The 22425-nt window shown below is 37.3% G+C and overlaps 1 protein-coding gene across 1 annotated transcript in view; it reads right to left on the minus strand.

Moving 5' to 3' along the window:
- The window catches only part of SLC25A21 (solute carrier family 25 (mitochondrial oxoadipate carrier), member 21), a 115219-nt gene extending 93204 nt beyond the window's left edge, over positions 1–22015 (minus strand). The window contains exon 1 of the mRNA XM_009319374.1: positions 21972–22015. Coding sequence (XP_009317649.1) covers positions 21972–22000 — 29 coding nt within the window. The 5' untranslated portion in view covers positions 22001–22015. The remainder of the gene's footprint in view (positions 1–21971) is intronic.
- Positions 22016–22425: the final 410 nt, after the last annotated feature.

Consider the following 22425-nt stretch of genomic DNA (forward strand, 5'->3'; position numbering starts at 1 on the left):
GAGCTGTCTACCTTTGATATCCTGCCAAGGCTCTAGCAAGTGCCCTTAAAGAAGGGGCACACATTTGTCAACGGTCTGTTTTCTTCGGTGGCTGTTTGGGTTTTGATAAATAACAGAGATATTTCACATGAAAATACAACCTACTTCTCATAGGAGAGAGCAGGTCACTTAAACTTGCCAGCAAACTATTACCAAGTGTCCCCAGACTCCCACAATCATATCCTCAGGGCACGGCATCGCTGCAGGTGTCCCAGTATTTTGTGGAGGTCACCACAAGAGCAGCAATGGTGAAATTTGGATAGGTAGTCCACTTTGGTCTGCTCTCTTTCTCCACAAGACTGCAATGCCTGGGGTAGGTTGTGCTCTTTGGATATGTGATGTAATCCAGACTCTGCAGGATGACAAGGAAAGGGGCAGAAGGTCTAGGATAGGGGCAAGGCATAGGAGGAAGTTCAGAGATGGCAGACTCAGCACCTCAGTGGTTTGAGCGCCCACAAACATGTACGTGAACAGGCAGTTACAATAAAAACATAGGTTTGATATATAACCACTGGACTTGCCAATAATCTAAAAGATTGTGGAAAGAAAAGATAAAATAACAAAATGCTTGCTGAAAAATGCAACAGAATTAGACACCAATGTTGATTTGGTTTTAAGATGCTTACTCTTCCGGTTTTAGTTAAGTTTAGCTAGCTGTACAAGGAAGAGTGATTCAGAAAATAGGTATTTTTATCTTAATCACAAAAGTAAAAATTCATCCCAGAACGGGCATTTACCCCAAACTGCCATGCACATGCCTTTTCAGCACAGCTGATCTGAGCTCTTTAAGTCATCTTTAATCCTTGAAAGTTTAAACTCTTTCAGTGTTTCCTCCATAAAGCTAACCAGCAATGTTTCACAAAAATGAGGGAAGGAAGAAAAGAATGATCCTCTTGTAGTACATTTATCTAGTAATTTATCACAGAATAAAACCTTATTAACAACAACTGAAACCATACTAAAGATATGTCCAGCAACAATGTCAGGGGTAAAGATCAGAAATAGCAGACCTTAGTTTAAAACATATCACAGGAAATATATTGAGCAGTTGGAATTTATGACCACTGATTGTTTATTAAAACACTAACCTGTCTAAAACTATTGTGAAAAGTGACCAATAGCACATATAGCTGCACTTGCAGAAAGACTACAGGAAAAAGGAATAAAATGAATTACCCATATTCAAACTTTTCCAAAACTCTATGATTAACATATTTTAAAAATGTCAATTGTTACCTCCATGTTGTTTTTGTCATTACTTTGATTTTATGTTCCTTATGTAAAATATATTGGACACATTCTCTGAGTACAATATTTTCTGCATCTCTATCAAAAGCACATGCTTTGTAGTGGGAAGGAAAATACAGAATACCCAGCTCTACACATGGATGATAAGAAGATACAACATTTAGAAGACTTTCACTACTGATAGATACTTGTCTGTTCTTATGGTTCCAGAAATAACCCCAAAGCACCAGGGAAGAATCTCTATTAATGCAGGAGTTGAACACTGTATGCAAGTCTAACATGTAGTCTGGTAAGGCAGATGGATTCCTTGCTGCTCTTAATCATGATGTTTTTCACTATGATCTAAGAAAAGGAAAAATGTTGTTGTTAGGATAAACACTGATCATTGATGACCGTGAGGTACTCCAAGCTAAAACCCACATGGAGCTGCTGACCTGTCATGGTTTAACCCCAGCCAGCAACTAAGCCCCACCCAGCTGCTCGCTCACTCCCTGCCGGTGGGATGGGGGAGAGAATCAGAAGCGTAAAAGTGAGAAAACTCGTGGGTTGAGGTAAAGACAGTTTAACAGGCAAAGCAAAAGCCACGCACGCAGGCAAAGCAAAACAAGGAATTCATTCGCTACTTCCCATGGGCAGGCAGGTGTTCAGCCATCTCCAGGAAAGCAGGGCTCCACCACACGTACGGTCACTTGGGAAGACAAACGCCATCACTCCAAATGCCCCCCCTTCCTTCTTCTCCCCCTAGCTTTTATATGCTGAGCATGATGACATATGCTATGGAATAACCCCTTGGTCAGTTGGGGTCAGCTGTCCCGGCTGTGTCCCCTCCCAGCTCCTTGTGCACCCCCAGCCTACTCGCTGGTGGGGTGGGGTGAGAGGCAGAAAAGGCCTTGACTCTGTGTCAGCACTGCTCAGCAATAATGAAAACATCCCTGTGTTATCAACACTGTTTTCAGCACAAATCCAAAACACAGTCCCATACTAGCTACTGTGAAGAAAATCAACTCTATCCCAGCCAAAACCGATACATGACCTGAGCACTATGAAAGCACGTCAGACTTAGGCTTGAGAATCTACCACAAGAGGTGAAAGGACCTCCAGGGCAGTATCGATGTATTACATAAATTCATGCAAAAGTTCTTGATCCTCAGATGGGACAGTGAAGATTTGAACAGAAAAAGTATGGAAGGAGATTCTTTTCACACTTGTCAAGAAATAAACAGGGATATGAAATGGTGTGAAGAATGGGACTCTTCCTGTTTGAAGGGACTAGAGGTGACGCTGAAACAAACATATACTATAGTCAATGTCTGTGGTCACCTGGCCAGATTCAGCACCCAAGGAGCAATGTATCTTTTGAAAGAGTAAGACTTGATTCAGAATTTTTTTTCTTACAGTTCAACTGAAATGAGATCCAGCAAAAAACCTCAAGAGTAATACTAGTTTGAAATGACGCTCTTGAGGGCAACAGCTGAAGTGCCAGCTCAACTTCTGGCACTTGGGCATATTACATACGTGCCATACAGAGGGGAGGTGCAGGAATACATCATGGGCAGCACTAAGACATAAAAATATTCTGCATCTTGAGTGTGCATGATTCTGCACCCGCAGCATAGATGTACATATGGCAGTCATTTTAAGAATGGATCCATTTGACACAGAAATGTTTTTTGGTTTTTGGGTTGGGTTTTTTTTTTTATTTATTTCTGTGAGGAGCAAAAATGTGACCTTCCATCTTGTTATTTTGATTAAGGAGAGTTGTAGTTGTTGGAGAAATGAGAGGCAGGATAATTAGTAGCTACAGCACTTGCAATAGGATCTGGCAGAGACACATTGAAGTTCTTGCTTTGTTACAACACAGTCTAGTGTTGAACCATGTGCGCAAGTGAACATGCTGGAGGAATGTCTTAACCAGAGTTCATGTTTTTAGTCTTGCCTAGAGCAGTTACTGAGGTTTGAATAAAGAATCACGCCATAGAGACTCAGAGGTCAAGGCACCTGTGCAGGTTTTGGGAAGGTCAAGTCCAAGTCTGACTTCCGATTCAGGAAAGGAGGAATTTGAACTGGTTCTCTCACTTCTTAGATTTGTGCTATGATGATGAGGTTATTGTCTATTCCAGATCAGAGTTTACTCTGTCAATTCTATCTTGAAATTAAGAATTTATTACATGGCTTCTTCACAGATATTAAAATGTATCATTGATGCACATATTAATTTATATTAATTTCAGAAATATATTAAAAATATATATATTTCCCCAATGGCTTTGAAGTTTTTCATTGACTCTCTGGATTAGCACCTGAACACTCAAGGAACACATGACTGCTGCTGAGCCCATCATACTTTACTTCAGTGACCAGGAAAATGAGGACAAATAGATCAAACTACGGTGAGCTTCTGTTTAACTACATGACGGAAACCAGCACAGCTGGAGGCAATTCTTAGCAAATTGATCAGAATTCCTTTACTTTAACTACAGCTTAACTAATAAATAGACTTCCATAATTTTCTGCAATCAATCTAAATGTATTTGCAAAATTAGTGAAACATTTGATCTTGAAATGTTCACTAAATCTTAAGTATATAACTTTGAAGAACTTACATAGTTCATCTTTCTGCCAAATTGGAAAAGAATAACTGTTTATAATAAAATCTTGTTAACTAAGTAAACTTGGTAGAAGACGCATGCTCATAATTCATTTGCTATGTAACAAAACCGGTTGCTTTTTTATCTTTTCAAAATTCAGTATTAACTTTTGTTACCAGGTTTGTATTCTGGTCTTCTGTTTAAAGATACTTTTGTATCAACTTCTGGAACTAGTAGTAATCCCACTGAAAATCTAAAAAGACCGTATGCATGTTGATGATCTCTTTTCGCCATTTTTTAAAGTAAGCACACTTCATCCAAAAATCCAGACATTTTTCTGGACGGATCTGTTTCTTTTAAGGGGCTTTTCAAATATTCTGTGAACAAGACAATCTTGACCTCCCTTTGAACATAACAGGCACTTGGAACATTTAATGAAAATACACTTCTTAAAAATGTAATTGATCTGGCTTTCACCCTTTTCACGATTATTTCTGCAGTTACAGACTGGCAAAATCCAAAAGTAATAGAAACATCCTATTTGCTAAAATAAACGAATACTCTGAACTCTTTTTTTCTAAAAGCCCATGTTGCAATCCCTCCTAAGGGACAAAAAAATAACAAGAAAAAGATGGAGTTTGAACTCAAAGCAAACATAAAAGCTTTACTTACAAAAAAATCAATTACACACCCCAATTTGTTTTTACCAGCAGCCAAAGGGAAACCTGGTTAGCATGTTCGAGGATCCAAACACCTTGGATCTACATGTTTCACCAAATTTTACATTATGGCTATTTCTAAGAAACAAACTAACAATTAGAGACACCTGTTAAAAGTGCCTGTGCTCTGTTCACACTTCATGTAGTATCTTAAAGTGACAGCATATTAAAATGTCAATGCAATTCTTTTGCATTACAGAAGTATTTATAATAACAGAAAGCGCAATTAAATTCTCTGCTCCTAAGTACTTGTACTTGACTTGCTTAGCATACAAGAAAAGTACTAAAATACACTGGTGTAGAAGGGAAAACTATTGAAAATAAAGATTATAATACTACAAAACACAGAATTACAAAAGACACTGACAGAAAAAAATCAGTGTCTAAATTAACCTCCTCCCAATTTTATGGGAGGAGGTTAATTATTAAGCACATAATATATTTCTTCTATAGATAGCCCAGCAATTTTAGATGTATAGGCCCATATTGTAAAGTGAGTATTGCAGGTAAAAGAAATATAACCACAGTGAAATTATTTATTCAAAACTTTGCCTTTGATTATGTGCCCAGACACTATACAACTTGCACATCAATGAAACATTCTTCAAATTTGATCCCTCCAGCTTAGACATCTGTGCCTAACTTACGTCAGAAGTTTCTGAGTGGGAACTAAGCCACATTATGGACCATACCTGAGAAACAGAACAAGATAATACGCCTTCGAACAGTTTCTATAGATCCTTTTCATAGAGATCACTAATACATCGATGGTGCATTTACAGCGAAGTCAAACAAAAATTCTAGCTTGATAAAGGGGATTGCTACGGGAAAATTTCACTTTGAAAAACATTTCTCAACTTAGAGGAAAATTCCAACAAATACAAAAGTTTACATTTATCAAAACTGAATTTCTAACAAAACCTGGCTTAAACATTCCGTGTCATGAACTCAAGCCTATGCAGATGGTCAGAGCAGAGCATCTAAAATACTCCAGCCCTATTTCAATGCTCAGTGGAGTATGAATGGTGCTGCACAGTCCTGTGGCAGTGCCCTAGTGAAAGGTAAAATTAGACTGTCCTTGAAAAATATTTCACATTTTCTCATCTACTTAAAGTCACAGACATATATCACCCTGAATTTCAAAAAAATCTCATGTTGTCATGCCAAATTATCCACCAATATTGGGTGTATGTAACCGGTTATTCTGAGCTACAGGACTTTGTGGAATGGATTTAACAACATTGTAATCAAGGGTATATTACTTTCACCCACTAGTCCCTACACCTTGCCCCAGGTTACCACTTTGTAGCTGAAGGAACAAAATGAACTGTCCCTCAGGTATTTTTGCTCACAGCATTAGCTTTAATGGAAGTAATGTCAAATAAGTTTGATGGTCTGTAAGCTGTAGTACATGAAGAGCCACCACATTTTCACTTCTGGTACAATTCTGCTACTGGGGCAGTAACTTCTGGCAGAAGGATGCAGGGGACAGCTAGGGCTGTTCTTCAGGACACCCTTGGTAACCCTAGTATGCTTCAGGAGACCTTCTCTGACGAAGGTGTGAGGCTGAGAGAATTTCAGTCCTTGCTCTGCTACTAAGGGAAGTTGTTTCAGTTTTCTTCCTCTCTTTTTTCTGTTCAATAAGGATTAAAGCCTTTATAGTGTTCTCAGGACTGCTGCAAAGACTGCTTGCACAGCGTTCAGAATGTATGATGTACAAGGAGCATTCAGCATCGTATCACTTCTGCAGTTTCACACTAGCTTCCAAAGCAGGAACTCCATCGTTTTGAAATCTTAAAAGTTTACCGAAAATTCTAATTACTATCTCCAAAAGATGTTTTCTTCTAACATATTTGTCTCTGCTTTCTGATATGACTCATCAAAACTTTAGCTGACCAAATTTCTGTTTATTCTGAGTTTTATTATGCTCTCGATAAAAATCCTGGTCTATTTTCAAATACGGAAGCTTTCAAACACCAGTATTTCCAGAAAGCTGTCTGTTTAGAAGCTAATTTGTCTGCAGATAGCAAAATAACCTCTTTCCAAAGGCTTCTGGCTATTTATTCACTTGAGTTGAAATTTGGTGCAACTGCACAAATTATGTCTTCCAAGAGCACCTGTGAATTGGCCTTGTGATGTGCCAGTTTTATGATTTGTCACCCAAGATTGAAGTTTACATTATCCTTAAGCAATGTGATTAAGTGGGAGAAAGGACTGTGGGCCAAGCTTTTCCAAGCTGTTTTGTGTAGTTCTACTGCACTCGGGCTAGCCAAGAATAGTGGAACTGTTGTAGCCCCGGCACACATAACACGACTCTGGGAGTTGTTCGAATTGATGCTGAATTCCTATTAGTCACAAGGGTCTGTCCTGGCAGCCACAAAAAGCTGGAGAATAAAAGGCATTCTGACCATTGACTTCTTTCCAGAATTACCTATTCCCATATAAGAGTTTGTGAGGAACAGGTGAAGCAGAGTCATTAATCCACCTCTATACCACCTACCACCTAAGGGTTTCTGTTCCATTAAGAAAATTTTCCAGTGCCAAAATCTCCCTCAAGGTCCCTTGAGCTGTCAGAATAGCATAAAAAGAGAAGAATAAGACTTTGCCCTTCCTTTTCAACAGCTCTAAATACTTCTGCTGTATACATTTCTACAAAGGCTGCAAAGTGAGTAAGTAGAAATGGCATCATTAATGCATCTAATTGATCTCAAAACATCGTTTGGCTAATCAGGGAAATATATCATGTACAGTAGCTTCTGTAGCAGAGCCAGCTGAAGAGATCTGATACTATCAACCTTGTTCCACAGGAGTGATTTTCTCTGGGATTATGTTGTTTCTAATGGATGAGATGCTTTTCATGTTACTCAGAATGCATGTAAGCATGATACACTCATCATCATTCTTTTATTACTTTTCTGATGATTTGTCATGCAAATCAAATAGTGGACTGAAAGGGGCTGGCTGAGTCAGTGAATTCAGCCCATTATCACAGGCAACTATGTCATACATGCCTTCATAAGTCACTTGACCCGAGAAAGTGACTGAGCTCTACTGTAAAGATAGGAGGCTTTTTGCTTCCACAGCACCTACCCACAAGGGTGCTCCACAACCTTGTTGAGATACCTAAATCCTAATTCCTGGTCTTAAATATATTCAGAAGAATTTAGACTCAGTTATTTTTGTCCTAATATTATGTATAAGAAGACAAAAGATCAGAAGGCCATCCATGCTAATATCTAGTCCTTGCCAATGGTCAATAGAGGATCATTAGGCCAGTATATGTATGGCAAGATGACAAGTAAATATCCTCTGTATTTCCAGGTTCCATGATTCTGGAGCTCAAGCTTCTTGTTAAGTATGTCCTTGCTCTCTCCTATCTGACAGCATCTAACTATGGGAACAAGTTTTATGTATGGCTCCAAACTTACTTGTATATCCAGGTTTACCTCCTAGCTAGGGCAGAACACTTCATGTTCCATTTTTCTCATGCTGCTCAGCAGAACTGACTGAAAAACTCACACCACTGCCTGGAGAGAGAGGTCTCAGTTACTTCCTTCCGTATTCCTCCCTCTCCAACTACACTTACTCTTTGCTGGACAGTTTGTTCTTTTTTTCTTTTTTTTTTTAAATGTTGTTCTTGGTGTTGAATTAGTTTTTGGCCAAGTTAGAGAGAGAGCTGAATCTGCTGAATGCAGGGCCAGCATGAGGGAGTGTGAGGCTCCTTTTAGTAGCCATGAACTATTTTATCTGCTGAAGCTGTAATATGAAATCTCAACCCTAATTACATGTTTCACAGAAAAGTCAACAGCTTTTTGTAATGTGCAATCATTTGTCATGGTAATAACAACAAGCAACTTTTGCAATATTGTGCAATTTTATTAACAGGCAACTTTAGGAACCCTTTATTCATTCAAATTTGGCAAAGTATTTAGACACATGAATTAAGTATTGCAGAGCTAATAAATGAGTACTCTGAAGAACAGGAATTAATTTACCCATGATTTAAATGGTTTGATGCCTCTGACTTAAGCTGCTCCACGATCAATTGAACTGATGTAAGAGTTCACCTAAAACAAAACAGGGAGGTTTCACCCTCAGTTCCTTCTCCTCCATTCCTACTCCTTTTTCACTGTGCGGTCCTGCTCCTTTCTCTGTGATAGTTCTGATGTCCACTGAACCCTTCTAAAAAGATGATTCAATTCACAAATTCATCAGAAGCTGTACCAATTAGTCTTCTCCTAGGATGATATGTTGTATAGGCCCATGGGAAACTACAACAAGGTCTACAGCTTGTGTAAGAAGGAGTGTTGCTGACATGAGGGAGATAAGCATCTTGTCCTCTTAGCAACAATGGACTGCAAAATTGGAATTTCCTGTCTCATGAGATTGAAAACTAAATTTCAGTATATTCCTAAATTTCCTGAGACATATGCCACACACTGCTACAATGCATCATCTGTATAACAATGGATCTGTAAGCTGTTTCACTTCTTAGATATGTCAAATTGTTCAGGTAATAAAACAATTTATTAAGACAAAGAAGAAATATGAAAAGGAAAAAGATGCATTGCATTTAAAAATTCACCTTTCAATGGCTAAATTAGGAAAGTCTTTTACCTACCTAACATTCTTGCATTATTTTTATTCCCCCTGTGGTGGAACTCATGCCTTCAGAGGAACACTTTTGTCCATACTAACTGGACTTCATATTCTAAGAGAAGATATAACACTATGAAGTATGTTCTATCGATGAGATAGAAAAAATGGCAATCATGGAAATAAAAGTTCATGTTTAACTTAGAGACATAGTAAATAAATATGTATACATTTTTGATTAGGATGCAGTTTTGCATTACAACAGAGCTGATCTAACAGTTTGCAGCCACTAGTAAACAAATACTTTTTATTAGCTTAATTTTCTGATATATCATCAAGCTGAATCAATTTTCCCTGCAGTTTTGCAGTTGCTAGATCTGTCATAAGGAAAATGGTGCGACCATACCACATACACTAGAGAAAGGAGTTGGGTGGCAAGGAACCAGGAGCAGGACTCACTCTTTTAGTGTCAGACCACCCTTTCACCAGATTAAATGTAACATCACACTCCACTCTAATGACAGTGTATACACATGCCTTTCATGCATACCTTTAGCATACAGTCTGGTGGTTGCCACTGATGACCCATCTGGGTTGCCCCCTTCTTTGTCCTGGTGTTGCCTGTTACAGGACAAATTGTGTGAGGAACCAGTTCAGGAAACCAAGCTGGTCAAAAAGAAACCCAACCAGAAAATGATTAATTGATCAGTTTTCCACTGTGCCAGCTCCCTAAACTGCCACTGTATGGCAGTGCAAGTGTCAAGGGAACAAATGTAATTCCAAAAGAATTAAGTTCAAAATGTTGTGGAATCACATTTCCAAATGAAATATGCCTTCATTCACTTCTTTCTAAGATACAAAAAAAGTCAAAAAAGCTTTTTCCTTTTTGCTTTTCCTTTCCTAATTTGTATTCCAGTTTAGCAATCTCAGAACTATTTAATTTGACCCTTCCAGTTTATAGACGACTCACTCAGGGAAAAGTATCATGAGACAGCAGAATAATCTAAAAACCTGCTGCTGTCTACAGGCACTTTTCCCAACCCAATTCCCATTTGTCTTGTCCTCCTTCCGCCCTTGAACAGTCTCTGACACTTGTCTGATTCTTGCGCTGAGTTGATTCAGCTCACTAATGTGCTAAAGAAAGAAGTATCCAACGCACCTCCTGGGAGAAACCATCTTGATCTAAGTTGCTACATCTGGGCAGATGCTAGATGGATAGTATCACATGTAGCACTCAAAAGCGTATCTCCCTTCTCTCTGTTACAGACCCTGAACTACATCATGTACCTACAGGCACTTGCAGCACTGCCTAACCACTCTGCTGCAAACATGTATATGGCAGCCACTACACAGGGGATACTCAGGTACTATTTTGCCCCTGCTCCAGATTTAGGGAAATGGATAAAAAGGTATAAGGAATGGCAGTACTTTTGTAGTTATGAGAAGTTAGTGGATCAACAATCTATTGTTGATCAACGATCAACAATCAATAATCTATGCTATGGATCAACAATCCACTACTGGGATAAGGGAAAACCAGGGAGGTCACCGCACCTCTGAGGCACAATCCCTTCTGTGTGCTGCTCTTCATCTGGTGCCGCTGAGCTCTGCCCTGGCTCAACTTGGTTTGTAAAAGCACAATCTAACCCGCTGCCTTCTCACCAGGGAGTCATCAGCTTACTACAACATTGCAGCAGCTAAAATCTTGCAAATATTTCCTTAGGTTTTTGGGTTTTTTTTTACTCTCTTGAGAAATAAATTCAAAAGACAGCTCTATTGTGCCAAGATTATTTTGGACATGGTATTTTACTTGCATCCTACTCAACATGAAGACTCTTGTTTCTCAAAACCCCCTCTAGACCTAGAATACACACTGATGCATCTGCTCATAAAAACATATGAAAAGCATAGTTCATAAAGATATTATCTCTCTTTTTATTTATTTATAGATTTACTTGGCACTTACTGGCCTAATGCAGTTATTTTAGGGACATACTTAAATGCAGTATTAGTGGCCAGCTTCTCTGAGAGAATTATTGGCATTGCTACAGTTACATTGTGCTTCCAACATATACAGCATTATTCTCTTGTATCCATAGCTTCTAAAGGCTAGCTCAAATACAAGTAAGAAAAAAAAGAAATGTAGAAAATGTAGAAAGGTAGAAAATTTCTTTTCCGTTTACTGTAAATAAAGATGTTAAATAGTGATTTTCCATACTTAAACTATCTCCCACTCATTTTACTACATGACCAAATACTAATAAAAGTAAACATAGTTTTTTATTTTTTTGGTGGTGGTTGTTTTTTTTTTTTTTTTTTAAACAAAGTGGTTCCTTGCTTGTTTTAGTTTAGGCATGTTCCATCCATGGTTAGAAATCAGGCATGACAGTGGTCTACCCCTGAATGTGATATTAATGTTTTATACCACTGACAAATCATTAACATCTGTTAATAACTCACCCAGCTGCTTTGTTAGATTGTTTTAAAAACATGTTATGTACACCATAGATGTCTCCAGCTCATAGCCTATGTAACCTTTTCCAGCTGCTTAATCCTTATTTAAAATATTACTTTAAAATGCATACATTTTTAAAACTATCCCATTTCTTTGTCTCCAGACTACTTTTGTAACTGTGCTAACATCTGTTCATTTCCACTCCCCAATTCCCATCTTAAATACTTATTTTCAGCACATATTTTTCTTGTAAATAGAATCCCATGTACTTTCTCACCTCCTAGCCCTCCACTTTCTGCTTTCCGTTCTTGCTCTCATTCCACTCTATCCCTCATGGTTTCACTTGACTCATTATATTTTAAATACAGGATTGATACAAAGAAAGGATTATTTAAAGAGCTTTTTTGATTATCTCTCACTAATTTAGGCTTGGGAAAAAGAAAATGGGGGCATGCCATGCATCTACTGTGTCTAAAGGGAATAAACAAAGGGAAAGGGGAACAATGTACAGTAAAGGGGGTGTAGGTAGTTGTTAGGGATGAAACTGCATAATGGAAATATTGGAACATTAGAAAATACTTCTTGGCTGTGAGAAGCAGTAGGCTATGCAGGAGCCTCCCAAGGGAACTAGAGGGAGCTTGTCACCTGGCACACTTTAAAATAGGCTGGACAAAAGCTGTGGTTTGGGGCCAAGCAGCTAACAGAGGCAGGGATTGAGAAGAGGAGCGGAGAGGAGAGGCTGCTGAACTCAGCACCAGGACGGGGATTTCTGAGTGCTGGTACAGCAGTTGTAGGAGGCAGGACATGATGGACACAGGCTGTAACACCTCATTTGGGAACTGGCTGTGATTTTAAAGGGTGGTTCTACTGAAGTGGTCTAAACTGCCTCCAGTACAGCCTTGGATAAAATGCTAGCAGTTCTGGTACCATTCCTCATTGCCATGAACTAGCAGATGAATAGGCGAATAGATCTCCCATGTCCAAAATAAATAAATTGGTTTCATAAATGATGTACAGGATAGTCCACGCTACACTGAGCACTAAGACTCAACGTTATTTCTTTCTCACTATTAGAGTATAAGGGGTACTGAGGCAATTTACATAACTCAAAAAAGGTACATTACCATAAGTTATAGTAATTCCTTTTTTTTTTGACAGCAATACAATGGTATATCCTGAAGCTGTGGGAATCTAAACAAATAAAATAATTAAACACATCTATTGTGTTTAATACAAACCGTAACACACACTATAACACTATGGGGTATTTTCTGTACAAATATGGCTATGTTTTTCCAGATCTGTCAGCTGACCCACATACCCAAAATGTTTCAAACAATTCCATTTTTGTCATGAAGATTTGGTCATGGTTTCTGACTCATGTAAACGTCCTGATTATCTGTAGAAATCTTGAGATACTACAAAGAGAATCTAAGTGTTTCTATACTGTCTCTTATTTCTTTGGTAGTTTCTAACTAGAGCAGCAGCCAACAGGACAATGAGCATATTTTAGAGGGCATTTAGTCCAAGGTTCTCTCCCTTTTCTTCCTTTCCCCATCAGGCAGTGCAATGAAAAAAGAATTATTCTGTCATATCTGTAACCCATGGCATGGTTCTTCCCCATAATTACAGTTTTGGAGCTCTTTTGTCACATTTGCCTATTCTGTCTAGAAGAGGATTATTTGTAGCCTCATATTATGAAAGGAAATATTTTCATAAAATTAAGATAAAAACAAAAGGAAGGAAAAAAATTCAGAGCTTTCTTGGATTTAAACTGCGAGCGCACAATGTGCAGCCCATGAAATCATAAAATGCAGTCCACACCACCCTCTTGCAACTGCATCATGAGGACACAGCTAATCAACTGCAGGTTTTTCCAGGGCTAGAGAACTTAAACATGAAGAAACTTCACTTTCTCTACCAAGGAAGATGCTGTACCAGTACAACCAAGTATGTCTGTGTACAGTTATTTTTAAAACATGTAAATATATAGATGCAGATAATAGAAGGGAAACCCTCAGGCTCTTGTTATATTACAAGTTCTGCCCATGTAGTTGCCAGGAAATGTTTACATGAACTTTGTAAGTACTGGAAATCCAAACACAGAAAGAATATTGTGCTATGCCATTAGAACGAAAGCAAAATGTAAATTAAAGGGACCTGAAATGAACTATTTTAGCCCATTGTCCAAACTGGAGGAAAAGCAAAATAACAAGCATAAAATTGTTAAGAGAACAAATGCATGTTTACGTTTTGCAAATGTCCATAGTCAAAAGGATTGTCACTAGTAAGACGGATAATATTCAATACGTCTTTTAGCATGATTTCCATTTATTCCTCAGATCAACTGCACAAGGAATCATCTGTAAGGGTTCTACTAGACAGAGCTGTGCTTGGGGTATGTAAAAGGACATATGGAAAGATGCACCAAAACAAAAATCTCAAACAAAATTATATACAACATTTTGAAGAGGACTAAGGCCACTCCCAAGTGAGCTTTGATCCAGCTTCCTTCCAGAAACCCAAAACACACCTTCTGCATCTACTGGACTGAGAAGAAAATATGCAAGAAACCCATTACCACATCCCCTCTCGTCAGTCCTCGTTCTTGCTCAGGCATTCTTTCTCTTTTGCTCTCTGAGGGAGACTGTCCACTTGCTTCCTCTCCTGAAAAGCTCATCCCCTCATCTACTACTGCCTCTCTCCTCAGTTCTCCTATGATGGTCTCAACACTTGCTTCCTGCACATAGAGCCATTTCTCTTCCTTCTAGTGTAAGGGACTGGACAGCTGCACCCCTGTAGTATGTAGACAGCTAATTATGCATCTGGAGTTTTCATTTATTTCATTTTATTCACCTAACAACCTCAGAAACAAGGAAAGGATCCTTTAAAAGGGAAATAGAGATTATTGTTCTATCTTGAGCATGCTGAAGGTAGACATGGCTTATTTGGCGGGTGTTAGAAATTCCAGGTTGTTACAGCTCACGAGTGACTCAAGAAACTGAGGGTAGTCTTGGTACGGCCAGTGAAACGGCACAGATATCATGTAACCCAAAGCACGGTATCATCATGCCATGCTGTCAAATGGAAATTATTATTTTATGGTATTTCACTTGTTTAAAAAAGCACCTACTCTTCATTAAAAAAACAGAGTAAATGGCAGAATGCTTAATCGAAATTAAGGAAAAGCTTGAGAAAAGAGATCTCTGTCAGTCTGATTTGATGATGCACAAATTCAGTTTCTATCAAAGAAGGGATAGGATTATTCTAAGATCAAGAAACAATATATGTTATAGTTTTTACAAAAATCTACACTGATTTGAAATAGGGATATTATTAAGCAGTTCTGCCGTTTGATCACAAATAACACAGTATCACATAAGGAGATGATGAAGCTGCATTTATACAGTTCCTTTTATCCCAAAGGATCTTGACGCTCTTTATAAAATATACATATGGTATGCCTATGAATTAAAAAAAAAAAGCACATAGGAACAGAAATCACTTTGACCAGCACTGCAAATCAGAGCATCTGTTTAACAGTGCACATCAATATTGTTCTTTAATTCAGGGAAGGATTTCAATTGGAATAGTATATCTAGCAGGAATTATTAGCCCGTGTGCCCTTATTAATTCCTAACAGATTGTACGTAGAAGGAAAACAAAGGGCAAATTACAGAGCCCTGGATCACATCCACATCCAAATTATTGTAAACTTGAGATAACTTCTTATTATACAAAACTTGGATCTGCAAGGAAATATTCAAAGCATTTCAATGCTGAAATTCAAATGCCAAAAACAGAGTATAAGCTACAATATGCACACAAACCCTATGAACAATTGTGCCAAAGGCCACTGATAAATCAAGTAAAACTAATTCCAGAGAAAAGCCTTGACATTTGCTTGAAATAAGGACATTAAGTTGAGTTGGTCAGGGATTATTTTTACTAGGTTTTTTTTCCTCAAAATGAAAAAAACCCATTTCTCGGGAAACAATCAGTTCCAATACATTTTTATACACTTCTTTTAGATGACAATGGATGTTGTTCTCTACATTTTCAAACCAAAACTTCTGTTTTTCTAGTTCAAAATTACTTAAAAGTAGTTGAAAAGAAAAAAAGAAATGGAAGTGAAAACTTCCAAAATTCAAAATTAATTAAATGAAGAGTTTCATTGGCCAAAACTCATTGTTTTTCTAACAGTCTTCTGAGAGTTCAACTGTTCCAATACAGAATTGTTTGGTATCCTGATAATTTTCCCAGGACAGGAAGACTATTTTCTGCTTTAAACTGTTACCAATCTAACTAGAGCAGTTTGCATCAAGTAACATGAACTTAACATGGCCTGATGTGAACCAAGTGAGCTATGGTCATTTGGAAATGGTAACATTGTATAAGGACAATGAACTCTTCCTTAAACCAACGTTTTTCAGAAACAGGCTCCACTACTGCTCACTCAAACAAAAAAGACCAGAAATCAAAGAGGAATTAATGATATAAAGGAAGTAGCTCTTGCAAAACAACAGATGGAATGAGATCGGAAACACATGTAGTAAGCTGAACTTTTTTAATAAGACCAAAATGACAGAATTGGAACAAAGGAACAAAATGGATAAACACGCACACAAACCAGCAGAACAGTTGCTAACTAGAAATAGGTCTGTAATGCAGAGTCCAAATCTGGATTTAGATCCCAAATTATTTTCTAAATTTGGGGCTTATATCCATGATGTTGGTCTAGATTTTTGCAGAAAGACTGGCGAACCATAAGATCTCTATCATGACTAGGTGAACACTTTCTCCAAAGTTTCTAAGGTGAATTATTGGCCTCATTTTTTTAATGCTGATATTCTGCATCACACATAAGATTCTGATCTAATGCTGAACTGTGTCGAAAGCTAGAAGCAACACGGACGACATCTTCCCCAGATTCTGTCAAAGGTGAGAAACAGCTTTAAGAAAAAAAAACAGGGAGGTTGAATAGATTAATCAGGAAAACAAGCTATACTTATTAACTTATTCTCCTGATAAATTGAAGTAAATGCTTTTGAAAGAATGCCTCCTGGGTCTGTCTTAGGCATTGCTTTCCAAATCGCACACCCATCCCAATGTGAGGCTGTGTTATGAAGACACAATTATGTATGAAAATAGAAGAGATTGTTTAAATAAAGAGCAAAAAAATTTAAAATAATCTGTAACTGTCATTATTTGAATTAACCAGTGAAGTATTAAAACACTGCCTGTTGAATATACGTTTAATTTGTTAGGACACAAGTTAGCCTGATGATTCTCCTGATAAAATAATAAACTAGACTTTCTCCAAGTCCTTTAGATGGTAGTCGGCTTATGATAACATTTACCACTCTTCGAATACATCGCCTGGAATTAAAAAAACCTTAATCCCCAAGTGGTATGAAGTAATCTATCTCCACTGAAGTCAACAGAGATCGGGAGCACAATTTTTGCATGTGAGACATGAGAGAAACCATCTTTCTTTCAAATGTTTGTCTCGAAACATACAGTGATGTCAAATCACTGCCAAAATGAAAGAGGTAGGTAAATGATTCATCTAATCCACATAACATTTCTCCTGTTCACAGGACTTTCAGACACAAATCTTTTCAGATGTGTTATATATTTGGAAGTTTTTGGTGATGTCTTGTAACTTTTTCTCTATTATTTGAAAGCACTTAATCATACATTTCTTCATATGTGTTTTCTATTAAATTCTGTCATGTAGACAACTGTTAAAAAAAGTTACAAAGTATGGTTTCCATTTCCTAACTACACAATACCAAGTCACACCCAAAATGACTATTTCTACTTCAATATGTTCTATATGTTTCACAGTTTGTATGAATACTTGCACAGGCAACTTTGAAATTTGTTTTCAAGAACAGTGAGTCACTAAAATTCAGCTGTATAAATATTGGTGATAATCAATGAAAAAGAGAAAGCACATGTAAAGGTAATCAACTTATAAACCTGAGGAAATATTAGCCAAAATTTTATTTCTAGTCATAGTTCTAATTTTGCAATATCACTCTTGGTTGCATGCATTTTTTGAGGCGTTAAAATGTAACAGCAAGGAAAATCATATGTTAGCCCATGTAGTTCGGAAATTATCAAGCTCCTGAAAATTGTCAGTTTTATGCCAGCAACACAGCAGTGGGGAAATTAAAAAAATGAACAGTTTTTTTTTCTGAAACTCCAAGCTGTTCAAGGCTACAGGACCACATCAGAACATAACCTGGAGCCATCAGACAGACCAGAGTAACATCCTCCAGTTGTCAGTCAGGCTTGCTTGACTGATCCCTCAAACAACATTAGTTTTCCCTTGACTTCAAACAACTCCCTGTAATTCTCTCCCCTTCACTCACCAACTACACCTGTGAGCTGTTGCACAAGTATTAATTTTCCAACAATAAAATGTTATTAAGTTCTGAATTTTGTACATTTGCTTAAGCCAAAACATATACCACTAGGATACAAAGGATAAACTCTAGCTGGAAAAGCACTTTACTATTTTCAATTTTAAATTAATATATATGACAATGTCTTGTCCTGCGTATCATGATCTAGCATACCCTTTTGTCATCCGTTGGTAAGTCTGATGGATGAAAATGACATTACAGCCTGCATTACACTTAAGACACAAAAAAGGGTCCAAAATAAGCAAAACCAATTCTTTATCCAGACTAAGACACTTGTCTCCTCACTTTCCAGCAAAGAAAGATCATCTAGGTTTCTTAATTAAAAAGTAGACTTTCTATGTCTGGACTGTATCTGTACCAGAAAACTCTTACTTGCTACGGCTCTCCCTGCTCTAGGCACACACATAAACCCTTACCGAATTCTGTAAAACTTGTATTTAGGAGGACAAGAACAGAGATTCAGTGCCTTATTTAACCTACAGATGGCTAAATTCATCATAAGGGTAACTGATAAATAAAACAGCTAACAGTCTCTGTTATACTGAGACATTAAAAGTTTAGCACAATATTTTTAATAGTCTCTCATCAGAAACTATACCAATATATGTTGTAATTGGGAAAAGAGCTTTATTTCAAAGAATAAGTGGGATTCATAGAGCTAAACCAATGGATCATAGTTATCGCCATCTAGCTAGCTCGCTTACATGAATTTCTTAAAGTAATGATCTTTGGTGTTCCAATAGATAACAAAATAAAATCATTTTCAAATGTACATTTAGCAAAAAACACTCTATTAAGCATTTGGCTTGTCTATAGTTTATAAACAAGTATTTATATAGATATATTGTTCCTCTCCTGATGTGAGGAGATAAACAAGTCTAGCATTGTTACTGTAGAATAATAGAAATTACTAAACACAGAAAAGAGATTGCAAAATGTTGTCACAAAAGAGCCAAACAATTTTCCAGGGTTTCAAAATAATCTCTGACAGGAACTTTCTTTTCTCCAATTTTTTATTAAAAACATACACACACACACAAAAAAAAAATCAACGAAGCAAAGATGCTAAGCCACCAGTCCACTAGATGTGAGCTTTTGGCATCTTCCCTAAACTCCTTCAGAATACTAGCTTAGATCAAATAAGATTCCACTAATTTGAAAAGACCATGGGACTCTTTCCACCAAACACTTTACAGAAAAAAGGCAGGAAACTCAAAACACCATAAAAATTAAGCAACAAACAGTGCTTTTATACATCCTTTCACCTAACCATAAGGAAAAAAACCCCAAACAAACCACCGAAATTGTAATAGCTGGAAGTGATTAGGAAATGACAGATTATCAATACCATGTTGGAAAAGAGTAAGTGCACTGCAGTACTTACAGGCACTGCAACAAGGGAATAAAGGAAATGAAAATGTATTAGAAAACATTCTAAATCCAAAGTTCAGAATTAGAAACAATGTTTCATTTGAACTTCTCCAAGGCCATCAAAGAATTAATCTGCTATAGTAAATTTGGACTATTACAAAACGAAAGGAAGTGGCATGATGTTAGGAACACAGAATGGAATGATGGATGAGATCAAAGGATATTCTATTCTTGGTTTTCTCATTGGCTTTCAAAATTTAAGTATTTTCAAGTACTAACATCTGCTAAGATCAGCAGAAAAGTTACTGCAAAATCTGTGTAATATCTCTGAATACATCTGCATCAACAAAACACAGAAAAACTATTACTTGGGTGCCGCCCGCTTCTGCAAAGAGTTGCAGCTAACTCAGCGGAAGAGTTGAGTTAACTCAACTTCACTTGAAGTTTCTTCAAATGAACAAATTTGCTTAATGGATTTTTTACTTGATTCAGCCCCTTGGTTTCACCATGATCCATAAACTGATTTCTCCTGCACACCTACTGTTCTTTCATTTTTTCCTGCTTTCTTCTTTAATTCCACTGCTTGTGGACTCAACTTTCACATTTAAAGGGTTCCTAATTTTTATTATAGTTTTTTTTTTAATATTGATACAGCTTCACAAACATCCCTGTACACTCATTAATGCTTTCCATTTCTGGATCTCAGATCTGATTAGCATTTTCACTACTAAAAGTATGACAAAACCAGTAAAATCTGGAATAGAAATGGGGAAATCTGTCCTTGTATTCTGAGAGTCCACTGTATGTGTGGTTTCTATCAGAAAACTGAAAGTGCATCTGTTGATTGCCAGTTTATCAGAACAGATGTGCAATTAATGCTTTTTATGATATATGGTATGTAGCATGTCCTAAATCATGAATGATTTTAAGGATATGTATTAAGTTCTTTCAACCAAGACTGGAGGCACGAGGATGTGTAGGATGACAACCTCAAAGGCACGAAAGACATGAGAAGTAAATCACCGATGCTGCGTTTATATTACAGAAGAACATGACTCCTGGTTTAGTACAAAGAGGAAAACTGGAAGAGGCAAAAGCAAAAGCCTGAGACCTATAGGTGAGTTATAGCACAACCTGCCAAAATGAAGTCACTAAAGCACATCCCACAAGGACCACGTGACAGCAGAGCAAGACAGATTTTTTTTCTTTTAAATTTGGTCTCGTATTTGTTTTGCTTGTACCCTGTTGTTTCCGAGTCTTTAATTTCAATCTTTTTATGTAAATCTTGTTTTAATAGCAAGGTCTTAGTGGTACTTGGAGGGGCAGAGAGGACCCTTGAAACTACCAGGTATACTGCCTCTATATGAATCAACACATTCCATATTACGAAGGCATACAGAAGAATTGCCTGAGCAAACTCCAAGCCCCGAGGAGTACCTACAGCACCTCAGCAGCAGTTAATGTGGATGGAGCCTGCATTGCCGTCCTCTGGTGTTGGGCAATCACACAGACAGATGGCCTCCTTCTGCCAAATGCAAGCTGCAGAAAAGTGTATCTCAAGGACTTAGGCAAACCCCAGAACGTGATTTAAACAGAAGCCAAAAATACATCCGTAACGAGCTCACACCTTGGCTAACTGGAACTAGAATCTCAAGTCATAATTGACTGCTTCAAGCATATTCCAGAGACCACAGCTGTCTTCACCATTTGTTTCGGGCTGATCCATCTCCCACTGAAGCTTTTCTGCCTACATGACTGAGACCTAGAGAGAGCTCCAGGAGCAGTATATGGTAATTATTGGCATTGCACGTAACACACATGGCATGAAAAGTTTTCTCCTTCTTATGGTATGCCTCTGCATTCTGGTTTGCTTTTCACATATGGTAACACTCACTTATGAATGGATAAAAAGCATAGAAAAGCAAAAAGATATTCAAGAAACTAGAAACACAACTATTCTTTTTCCATCTCAATAATCAACATTAAAAAAACCTCATTTGACCAAATTTTCCAGGACACTTAATCATTTATACTCACATAAGCACAAATATTCAGAAAAGAAAATAGGGACTGAGACAAAGGTAAGAAAAAATAAAAGCATGAAGTTACTTAGATTACAGAAAGAACATGGAACACCTTATTTTATTATTTTTATCATGTCTTAAAAATCTGTGAAAATTATTTTGGAGGCAATATGGTATTTCCCATAAAAGCATTACTGCAGATGATACATATAGTAAGCAAATTTAACTATAGCCCTCTTCATGTTATATGATTTTGTCACAACATTAAAAATACATGTCATAAAACAGATTTAACACCTTTAGATGACCTCTAATCAGAAATATGTCATGCTATTCAAATTCCATCTGTGAAATGCTGTAGATACGGGTAAGTAAATATAAATGCCATTAAAGGCACAAGTTATCTTACTTGGAGAAGTTCTAGCATTTTATTTTTTGACAGCTCCTAATTTGGATATCTTCCAGTGTCAACAAAACCTGTTCAAGCAGAATCTTACCTTGTTTTCACTACATCAAGGGGATGCATCAGGCAAATTTCTACAAGACCTATAAAATAATAATAAAAAAGGCCTAATAAACATTTGTACAAATAGTAGTTTAATTTTCACTGACTCAAATAGTTTTTGAAGTTTGAAAAGTAAAGTAAAAACCTAAATGTATCATTGGTGATGCAGTACTTCTATACCTCGTGCATTGGAGCCATCAGGGATTTTAGACAGTAAACGGTGCTAGTTGTTCATTATAGTGAGGAAAGTGAGGACTTAAGCTATGTGATCAATTTAATCATAGCTTTTGCTCAGTTTTCTGACTTACGAACAGCAGGAACATTAAGTCTTGCTGAAAGTAGTGAAGGAAGGGAGTTCAGCTTGGCACTGGCTTCTTTGTCATATAAGACTAATCCCTAAAGACACTGCTATTATGCAAGACAGTGCTGGGGGCTCAGATGAATTT

The sequence above is a fragment of the Pygoscelis adeliae genome, unplaced genomic scaffold, assembly GCF_000699105.1.
Source record: "Pygoscelis adeliae isolate BGI_AS28 unplaced genomic scaffold, ASM69910v1 Scaffold71, whole genome shotgun sequence".
Lineage (NCBI taxonomy): Eukaryota > Metazoa > Chordata > Aves > Sphenisciformes > Spheniscidae > Pygoscelis > Pygoscelis adeliae.